Source organism: Scyliorhinus canicula, chromosome 4 (assembly GCF_902713615.1).
Source record: "Scyliorhinus canicula chromosome 4, sScyCan1.1, whole genome shotgun sequence".
NCBI classification, from domain to species: domain Eukaryota; kingdom Metazoa; phylum Chordata; class Chondrichthyes; order Carcharhiniformes; family Scyliorhinidae; genus Scyliorhinus; species Scyliorhinus canicula.
Window position 1 is genome coordinate 80516114 of NC_052149.1, and position 11094 is coordinate 80527207.

At 51.1% G+C, this 11094-nt stretch overlaps 1 protein-coding gene across 5 annotated transcripts in view; it reads left to right on the forward strand.

The window, feature by feature from the left end:
* The window catches only part of LOC119964711 (cytosolic phospholipase A2-like), a 183268-nt gene extending 172883 nt beyond the window's left edge, over positions 1 to 10385 (forward strand). For all 5 annotated transcript variants that reach the window (XM_038794593.1, XM_038794592.1, XM_038794594.1 and 2 more), the window contains one exon: positions 9415 to 10385. In XM_038794593.1, coding sequence (XP_038650521.1) covers positions 9415 to 9588 — 174 coding nt within the window. In that variant the 3' untranslated portion in view covers positions 9589 to 10385. The remainder of the gene's footprint in view (positions 1 to 9414) is intronic.
* Positions 10386 to 11094: the final 709 nt, after the last annotated feature.

Sequence of the window (11094 nt, forward strand, 5' to 3'; positions counted from 1 at the left end):
CTTATCATCTCATCTTAGATCAGTCAAAATGTCTTCTGGCTTAATTTGTGAAAAGCTGAATCATCCTTTTTTTGCCCCCTATGAACTTTTCTGCCTTTGCCCCCTTAACTTCACCAACATTTTGACTGTTACCTCATCTACAATTCTGTGGTGTAGAGCCTCGAGCCTGTCGCTTAATTGTAGCTGTTTCCTTCCTCCAATCGGCTGTATCCACCCACCTCCCCCGTTTTACTGACAAAATTTCCATTGTGCTGTTATCGCCTCAACTTTAACTTGACTTTCAATTGCCTTCCTAATTGGTTGTCTGATTTTGAACACTTGACATGCTACAACGTCTGCAAAGTGTTGTTAATTGTGCTGTTACTTGCATGAATCCCTACAATTCCATTATCCCCTTTCTCATCATGTTGCATCTCCCCACACACCCTGTTAGCCCTAACATTAGCTTCAAGACCTATAACCTCATATTTAATTGCTTCCATCATCATTAGAATGGCAGAATTGTGTCGATACCAGCTCTCCAACTGAGCAAATCACCTAATGCCAGTTCCCTGACTTCTTCCTGGAACCCGCCATGTTCATCCTTTGCAGATAATAATCCAAATTCCTCTTGAATGCTTCGATTGAATCTGCCTCCACCACACACTTAGGCAATGTATTCCAAATCCTAACTTGCTGCATGAAAATGTTTCTCCTCTTGCCCCCACTGCTTCTTTTGCCAATTATCTGAAATCCTCTCATTCTCAATCCTTCCACTAATGGGAATATTTTTTCCCTATCTACTCTGCCCAGACCACTCGTGTTTTCAAACACCTCTATCAAATTTCCCCTCAACCTTCTCTTCTCCAAGGAAAGCAGTCCCAACTTCTCCAATCTATGTACAAAACCGAAAGTTCCTCATTGCTGGAACCATTCTCATGACCAACGATAACAGTAATGACAACAATCATGAACCATCGCATCTCCTCAATGAACAACCCAGCATATTAACAACAACTTAAGTTAACACAATGTTAAGTTACATATCCGTAGCGAAAAAAATATAGAAACTATAATAAGGAACACCCCCCCCTTGCCCGCCCCCCCTGCTCCCCCCGCCCCTCCCGCCCTGCCTGCTCGCCCCCCCCCGCCCCTCCCCTGCCTGCCCGCCCGCCCCCCCCTGCCTGCCTGCCCGCCCGCCCCCCCTGCCTCACCGCCCCTCCTGCCCTGCCTGCTCACCCCTGCCTGCTGCCCCCCCGCCCCTCCCCCTCCTGCCCCCTGCCTGCCCCCCCTTCAACCCCCGGGCCCGCCCCCCCCGCACTGCCCCTCCCCCTGCCTGCCCGCCTGCCTCCCCGCCCAGCCCCCCCACCGCCCACCCCGCCCACCACCCCCCTGCCCCACCACCCCCTGCTCCCCCCGCCCCTCCCGCCCTGCCTGCTCGCCCCCCTCCCCCTCCCTCCCCCTGCCCCTCCCCCTGCCTGCTGTCCCCCCGCCCGCCGCCCCCCTGCCCCGCCACCCCCCTGCCCCCCCCGCCTGCCCCCCCGCCCGCCCCTCCGCCCGCCCCTGCCCACCCCTGCCCCCCGTCCCTGCCCCCCCTGCCCCGCCCACCCCTTTTGACCAAGATACCTGTCTTTGAGCCAGGAAGTCCAGAAAAGGCTGCCACCGTTTATAGAACCCTTGTACTGATCCTCTCAGGGCAAATTTGACCCTTTCCAACTTTATAAATCCCGCCATGTCATTGACCCAGGTCTCCACACTTGGGGGCCTCGCATCCTTCCACTGCAGCAAGATCCTCCGCCGGGCTATTAGGGACGCAAAGGCCAGGACACCAGCCTCTTTCGCCTCCTGCACTCCCAGCTCCATCGCAACTCCGAAAATCACGAGTCCCCACCCTGGTTTGACCCTGGATCCAACCACCCTCAACACCGTCCCCGCCACCCCCTTCCAGAATTCTTCCAGTGCCGGGCATGCCCAGAACATATGGGCATGATTCGCTGGACTCCCCGAACACCTGGTGCACCTGTCCTCACCCCCAAAGAACCTATTCATCCTAGTCCCGGACATGTGGGCCCGGTGCAGCACCTTAAATTGGATGAGACTAAGCCTCGCACATGAAGAGGAAGAGTTGACTCTCTCCAAGGCATCCGCCCAAGTCCCGTCTTCTATCTGCTCCCCAAGTTCCCCCTCCCATTTAGCCTTCAGCCCCTCCACTGACGACTCCTCCACCTCCTGCATTACCTTATAGATGTCAGACACCTTCCACTCTCTGGCTCACACCCCCGAAAGCACTCTGTCCATCGTCCCCCGTGAGGGCAGCAAAGGAAATTCCTCCACCTGTCGCCTAGCAAACGCCTTTACCTGCAAGTATCTGAACATGTTCCCTTGGGGAAGCCCAAATTTATCTTCCAGTTCCCCCAGGCCCGCAAACCTCCCGCCAATAAACAGGTCCCTCAATTTACTGATGCCACCCCCTGAATCCCCCATCCTTGTTCCCTGGGATGAACCGATGATTGCCACCCAATGGAGCCTCCATCGAGCCCCCTGTTTCCCCCCTATGCCGTCTCCACTGTCCCCAGATTCTTAGGGTCGCCGCCACCACCGGGCTCGTGGTAAACCTCTTAGGGGAGAGCGGCAACGGTGCCGTTGCCATGGCACCCAGGCTCATACCGCTACATGACGCCATCTCCATTCTTTTCCACGCCGCCCCTCCCCCCTCCATCACCCATTTACACACCGTTGACACATTGGCCAATAGTACCCCAAAAGGTTGGGCAGGGCCAGCCCGCCTCTATCCCTCCCTCGCTCCAGGAAAACCCTCTTCACTCTCGGAGTCCCATGTGCCCACACAAAGCTCAAGATACTGCTAGTCACTCTCCCAAAGAAGGTCCTGGGGATAAAGATGGGCAGGCACTGAAAGAGGAACAAGAACCTCGGAAGCACCGTCATTTTGACGGACTGCACCCTCCCCGCCAACGACAATGGTAGCATGTCCCACCTCTTGAACTCCTCCTCCATCTGATCTACAAGTCTGGTGAAATTATGTTTGTGAAGAGTCCCCCAGTCCCTGGCCACCTGCACCCCCAGGTACCTAAAACTCTCCCCTGCCCTCCTAAGCGGGAGCCTACCAATTCCTTCCTCCTGGTCTCAAGGGTGCACCACAAACACCTCGCTCTTGCCTAAATTTAGTTTATAACCTGAAAAGGTCCCAAACTCAGCTAGCAGCTCCATCACCCCCAGCATCCCTCCCACCGGGTCCGCCACATACAGTAACAGGTCATCGGCATACAACAACACCCTATGTTCCTCCCCACCTCGCACCAAACCTCTCCACATCTCTGAATCCCTCAACGCCATTGCCAGCGGCTTGATTGCCAGTGCAAACAACAAGGGGGACAGGGGGCAACCCTGCCTGGTCCCTCGGTAGGGCCGGAAGTACTCCGACCTCCTCCCATTCGTGGCCACGCACGCCATCGGGGCCTCATATAGCAGCCTCACCCACCTAATAAACCCTTCACCAAATCCAAACCTCCCCAACACCTCCCATAAGTACCCCCACTCCACTCTATCGAAGGCCTTCTCCGCATCCAGTGCCACCACTATCTCTGCCTCCCCCTCAATCGCCGGCATCATGATGACATTCAACAATCTCCGCACATTCGTGTTCAGCTGCCTTCCCTTCACAAACCCTGTCTGGTCCTCGTGTACAACCCCTGGCACACAGTCCTCTATCCTGGTGGCCAGGATTTTTGCCAGCACCTTGGCATCCACATTAAGGAGAGATATGGGCCTGTATGAACCACACTGCTGGGGGTCCTTGTCCCTCTTTAAGATTAACGAGATCAGCGCCCGCGACATCGTCGGGGGCAAAGTCCCCCCTTCCCACGCTTCATTAAGTGTCCGCACCAGCAGGGGGCCCACTAGGTCCACAAACTTTTTATAAAATTCCACCGGGAACCCATCCGGCCCCGGTGCCTTCCCTGACTGCATCTGCCTGATCCCCTTAACTAGTTCCTCCAGCTCAATCGGCGCACCCAACCCCTCCACCTGCTCCTTCGGGAAAGAAAGCCCGTCGAGGAACCTCTTCATTCCCCTCCTCTCCCCCGTTGGCTCCGACCGGTACAGTTCCCCGTAAAAGTCCTTGAAGACCTCATTCACCTCTACCCCCTTCTGCACCACATTCCCACTCTTGTCTCTCACTCCAGCAATTTCCTTTGCCGCATCCCGCTTGCGGAGCTGAGGAGCCAGCATCCTACTCGCCTTTTCACCATGTTCATACACTGCCCCTTGTGCCTTCCTCCACTGTGCCTCCGCCTTTCTAGTGGTCAGCAAATCAAATTTAGCCTGCAGGCTGCGCCTCTCCCCCAACAGTCCCTCCTCTGGTGCCTCTGCATACCTCCTGTCTACCTCCAGCATCTTTCCCACCAGTCTATCCCTCTCACTCCTCTCGCTCCTCTCCCTGTGTGCCCGGATGGATATCAGCTCCCCACGAATCACTGCTTTCAGGGCTTCCCAGACCACCCCTACCTGAACCTCCCCTGTATCGTTCACCTCGAGGTACCCCTCAATACTTGCCCGGACCCTCCTGCACACCTCCTCCTCCGCCAACAACCCCACATCCAACCGCCACAATGGGCGCTGGTCCCACACCTCCCCTATCTCCAACTCTATCTAATGCGGAGCGTGGTCGGAGATTGCAATGGCCGAATACTCGGCCTCCTCCACTCTCGGAATCAGTCCCCTACTCACCACGAAGAAGTCTATCCGAGAGTAGACCCTATGTACGTGGGAGAAGAAAGAGTACTCCCCTGCCCTCGGCCTCACAAACCTCCATGGATCCACCCCTCCCATCTGGTCCATAAACGCTCTCAGTACCTTGGCCGCCGCCGGCCTCCTACCCGTCCTAGAGCTGGACTGATCCAGTGAAGGATCCAACACCGTATTGAAATCCCCCCCCACATGATCAGACCTCCTGCCTCCAGATCTGGGACCCGTCCCAACATACGCCTCATAAAGCCCGCATCGTCCCAATTTGGGGCATACACACTAGCAAGTACCACCTTCTCTCCTTGTAGCCTGCCCCTAACCATAACATACCTACCCCCCTTATCCGCCACCACCTCCGATGCCTCAAACGACACATTTTTCTCCACCAGAATCGCCACTCCCCGGTTCTTCACATCCAACCCAGAGTGGAAAACCTGCCCCACCCATCCCTTCCTCAGACGGACCTGGTCCGCCACCTTCAGGTGGGTCTCCTGAAGCATTGCCACATCTGCCTTTAGCCCCCTCAGATGAGCAAGTACCCTCGACCACTTCACCGGCCCATTCAATCCTCTCGCATTCCAGGTGACCAACCGGATCAGAGGGCATCCTGCCCCCCTTCCCCGTCGACTAGCCATAGCTCGTCGACTGCCCGCCCCAGGCCAGCACCCCCTGCCCGACCCAGTCCCCACAGCAACAACACCTCACCTCTGTCCCCCCCGGCCCCCACCAGCTCCTTCCTGACCCTGCCAGCAGCAACCCGGTATTCCCCTTCCCCCCCAGGCTAGGATCCCTCCTAGCCGCGAACCGTCCTCCATTGTACTTCCGTGGGTCAGCTAACTTCTGCTGACCCCGGAAACTCCCGCCAATAACCCGACCCCTCCCAAAGTGGGATCATCCCCCATCCTATCCCTCCTCCAGGCACCGCTCCAGCGCGGGGAAGAACCAGTTAAGGCCCCGCCTCCCCCCGCCATCGTCTCCACCCCCCAGCCCTGCAGCGTGGGAAACCAGAGGAAAGCCCGCGCTTTCGCACTGCCCCACCACACCCTTCTGACGCAGCTCCCAAATACCAGCCCCACTCCATACCCCCAACCCGACATAGAATACAACAAACCCCCCCGACCCTCCCCGCAAGATACAAAACTCAAACAATGCCCCACAGCAAAAGACATAACAGAACAACACCCCCATAAATAACCATATCAAAATTGCAAAAGTACAGAAAAAGAGAACACAGCAACAGCAGAATCCAGCAATAAAGTATTACAACCGATCCCGCAACCCCCAACCCCTAGTTCAAGTCCAGTTTCTCCGTCTGCACGAAGGCCCACGCCTCCTCCGGGGAATCGAAATAATAATGCCGGTCCGAATAAGTTACCCCACAGGCGCGCAGGCTGCAACATTCCGAACTTTATCTTTTTTTTGTAAAGCACTTCTTTCGTCCGATTAAACCCGGACCACCGTTTAACCACCTCCGCACTCCAATCCTGGTAGATCCGTACTACCCCATTCTCCCAGTTGCTGCTCTTCACCTTCTTGGCCCAGCGCAGCACGCACTCCCGATCACTGAACCTGTGGAACCTCACCAGCACCGCACGCGGGGGTTCATTCTCCTTAGGCCTCCTGGCCAGTACTCTGTGTGCTCCCTCCAGCTCCAAGGGCAGATGGAAAGACTTGGCCCCCACTAGCGAGTTCAGCATCGTAGCCACGTAGGTTGTCAGATCTGACCCCTCCAGCCCCTCCGCAAGGCCCAAGATCCGCAGATTTTTCCGCCTCATGCGGTGATCCTTGAAGCGGTCCTGCCACTTCTTGTGGAGTGCCTCGTGTCCCTCCACCTTACTCACGAGGATCCTGGCCTCCTCCTCTCGTTCAGTAGCCTGCGTCTGCAACTCCTTGATGGCAGCACCATGGGTCGTCTGAATCTCCGAGAGCCTTTTGTTCGTTTCCTGCAGAGAGCTCAGTACCTCAGCCTTGAAATCTGCAAAACAGCGCAGGAGAGCAGCTTGTTGCTCCTGGGCCCACTGCTTCCACTCCTCTGGAGCTCCGCCGGCCGCCATCTTGGATTCCTTCCCCCGTTTTTTCTGGTGAGCTGCTGCCGTTTTTTCCCCCTTTCCACTCCGAGTTCGAGTCATGAACTGCGGGGAAAGTCGATCAGCACACCTTCTCCCATCGGGAGACGTCGAAAAATTTCCGTTTTGGGCTCTAAAAAGAGCCAAAAAGTCAGTTTGAAACGGGAGCTCCCAAATGTGCGGCTTCCTACGTCATCGCCGCCACCGGAAGTCCCTCATGAATCTTTTCTGAACTCTTGCTAATGCCTTCAGATCTTTCCTTGATGCAATAATCCATCTGAGGCTAAACCAGTTTATACAAGTTTAACATAACTTCCTTGCTCTTGTACTCTTCCCAGTTCTGCCAATGATTTCTGTGCATATACACCCAGGTCTCTGCATCTGCACCCCCTTTAGTATAGTAATAGTCCAAAGATGTGCGGGTTAGGTGGATTGGCCATGCTAAATTGCCCTTCGAGTCCAAAAAGGTTAAGTGGGGTTATGGGGATAGGGTTGAGGTGTGGGCTTGGGTAATGTTGCTCTTTCCAAGGGCCAGTGCAGACGCGATGGGCCGAATGGTCTCCTTCACATTGTAAACTCTATGATGTTTCTATCTAGTATCCTTTATTTTATATTTTATTTCCTCCTTCTCTGCATTGAATTTCATATGTCACTCATCCACCCATTTCACCAAATTGTTTTTGTCCTCAAAGTTTTACTTTATGCTCCTCACAGTTTACAATGCTTCCAAGTTTCATATCACCTATAAATTTTGAAGCTGTTTTCTGCACACCATGGCCGAGGTCATTTATATATTTCGGGAAGAGCAAGGGTCCCAACATTGACCGCTGGGGAATACCACAACAAACCTTCCTCCAGCTTGAAAAACATCCAGTACTCACTGCTGTTTCCTGCCACTCAGCCAATTTTGTATCCATGCTGCCACTGTCCTTGTTATTCCATAAACTGTAACTTTGCTCACAGGGCTCTTGTGCAGCACTTTAAACAAAAGCCTTTAGGAAGTCCATGTGCATCACATCAAGAGTATTACCCTCATCAACCCTCTCTGTTACTTGTTCAAAAAACTCCAGCAAGTTAGTTAAGCATGATTTACCCATAACAAAGCCATACTGGCTTTTCTAAATTAACCTGCATTTTCCAAAGTAACCATTCATTTTGTCCCGAATTTTCATTTCCAGAAGCTTCTGCTTTCCACCAAAGTTAGACTGACTGGCCTGTAGGTTCTTGGCTTATGTTTACACCCTTTCTTGAACATGGGTGTAACACATTCAATTCTCCAGCCCTCTGGCACCAATCCTGAGTCTAAGGAAAACTGGAAAATTATGCTCAGTGCTTCGGTAATTTCCACTCTCACTTCCCTCCGGACCCTTGGATGCATCTCATCCAGTCCTGGTGCATTACCAACTTTAAATACCAATAGCGAATCCAATTACCCCTCCTTATCAATTTCAAGTCCCTGAAGGGTCTGAATTACCTCCTCATCCTTGGTAAAGACAGATGCAAAGTATTTATTTAATAGCTCGACCATTCCCCCCCCTCCTCCATGTGTTTAGTTCACTAATTGGTTCCATTCCTCCTTTTACCACCCTTTTACTATTTATATGCCTACAGAAGACTTTGGGATTCACTGTTATGTTAGCGGCCAGTCTGTTTTCATACTTTCTCTTTGCTTCACTTATTTACTTTTCACTTCCCCTCTGAACCTTCAATATTCAGTCTGGTTATCATTTGTATTATCCACCTGACTTCTGTCATAAGAACACTTTTTCTTCTTCATCTTATGCTTTACCTTTCCATTTGTGAGAATGTACCTTGACTGCGCCCAAACTCACTCTCCTCTAAAGGCAACCCATTGTCCAGTTACCGTTTTGCCTGCTGACCCCTGATTCCAATTTATCTGGCCCTGATCAATTGAAGTTGGATTTTTCCCAGTTAATCATTCTTGCTCTGGATTGCTCCTTGTCCTTTTCCGTAGCTAACCTGAACATTACATTACTGTTCCTTAAGTATTCTCCTAGTGACACTTTACCCACTTGGCCCAGCTCATTCCCCAAAAGCCGGGTCACGCAGTGCCTCCTTAACTAATCTCCATGATCCCCTGAACCCTGTGCCTGGGTTTCTTGCAGGTCTCCACAGATACTAAGCCATTCCCCGTTACCCATTTCGCATTACTTCACTTCTAGAACTCCCTTCTAAAATATCGTGGCCTTTTCTCCGTATTCCTGTTTTCAAAAACTACTTGAGAGTTTTCTTCTCAACTCCAACCTTAAGTCCATTCTAACTTACTCTTCTACTTCCCAATTTTCATTATGTGATCTGTAAAATGCTCTGGAACACCTTTCTGGTGCTGTGGGTGTCAATTAAATGTTAGCTATTGTTCGTACTCCAATACAGAATTCTTCCATTTGCACAATAAGTTTGTGGTAAAGCAATATTCTTCTGCGCCCTTAACAATTTCACCTCACAATTGAGCTTGTCCACTTTTTTCTGTTCAATCAAAGAACTGTCTGCTTGGTTGGATCTGTTACATTTCAATAGTATATCAATCACACCCTTTCTTCCAGGAGATTAACAGTCTGAATTATTTATCTCCTTTTATGAACAGTTGATTAAAGATGCCATCATCGAGAGTATCAAGTACAGGCGACAGAACCCATCGCGTTGCTCTATGTCTCTCAGTGACGTGGATTACAGAAGACTGAAAAAGTCACTTAGTTTTGACGGGCTGCAGTCCAGGAGGAAGCGACATGCTGCAGAGGAGCAGCTCAAACAGCTGTAGGAGCAACGATTATCTGCAGCATTACCACAGGAGGAGACTGGCATTCCCACACAATGGCAGTTTAACTTCATCGACCTGGGCCCTCATCATTCAATGGCTTGGACTACATGTAGGACCTTTTTGTAAAAGCCTGGCTTCACTAGGCAAAACAAAATAACAACACAAGGAAAAGGCAAAGCCCTAGTTAAAAGAGAAAGTGATGGTAGTGATGTGATGGACAAGCTGTGAAAGATGGGAGCATATTAAGCTCAGGTTTTTATTGTGACAGTTGAAGTCCACTCCTTTTCACCTCTTTTCTTCTTTGTTTTCCTGGCCATCTAGGGAAAGGGGCATAAACCGGCTTTCAGCTAATGCTGGTCTGACCAATGCGATATGTGGATGAGCAAAACCCAGTGATGACTATTTTGCTGGTTCCCTCTCTTCCCAATCCACTCTGTACCTATGTTCCAGCAGTAACATTCCTAAGATCAGGAGCTCAGTGATGTAAATTGAATGATGTCATTGCTGACAGAGTGAATTTAAATTTAACCTTTTAAATAGGGTTGTTTATTTGGGATCTGTACTCCAACGGTCTGAGTGATGATGATCTTTCTCCATTCTGTTTTTAATTCAAAATAGTAGAAATCATTAACTAGTGCAATATCTGTAATCACACCTAGTCTTTTTAAATTACTAGGACAGCATCCTCACGGTGTTGCATCTTGCAGACACGCTTATTTATTATAAGCTGAGAATGCTTCATTAATATTTTGTCTGTCACATAATTCACTAATAAATCTAGCTTGTGGATAATTGGATTCTGGTGTGACTGAGAAACATGACCCAGGAAGACACAAGCTCTGATCCCTATTGAATGGGCTAGTGTGAAAGAGATGTGTTCCCCGACACCTCCAATTAAACACAGCAAAGTGACGAAGATCCCCCATCAAACCCCAGCCACATCTGGTCCAGATCTATATGGAATATCCACAATTCTCAATTTTCTCTCCTCCACAATATCAGAAGTTTGACTTGCAAAATTCCATTTCACACTGGTTGCATCAAGTCAGCTGATCTCTACATAGCTTCAACAAAGTGCCTTAGCTGAGCTTTCCTTTTGTAATGTGTGTGTCATTTCCTGACCAGCCACTTAACTATCCAGTTGGCAAACTAATTATTCAGAACAAAAAATAGGGAATTGTATTAAGGCTGAGGTTCAGCCCCCCCCCCCCCCCCCCCCCCCCCCGCCCGCCGAGGCCTCCATTATCGCTTCCGTCAGACTGAGCTACATACTTTCGCTCTGTCACTGCTTGCCCATGCTCAGGAAACATTGAGTTTGGGGTAATGTCGGCATTTCCTTCCTCCCGCAAAGAGGAACAATCCACTTTGGCCAAGCGTCTACCTAGTGCAGCTCATCACGAATAGGTCAAATTCAGTGTTGCCGAAGAAGCAATACATGATCCTGCGGTTCAAAATGTGACCAACAGAACTACCATAATTAACAGTTTCTTTACCAAAATTTTCATC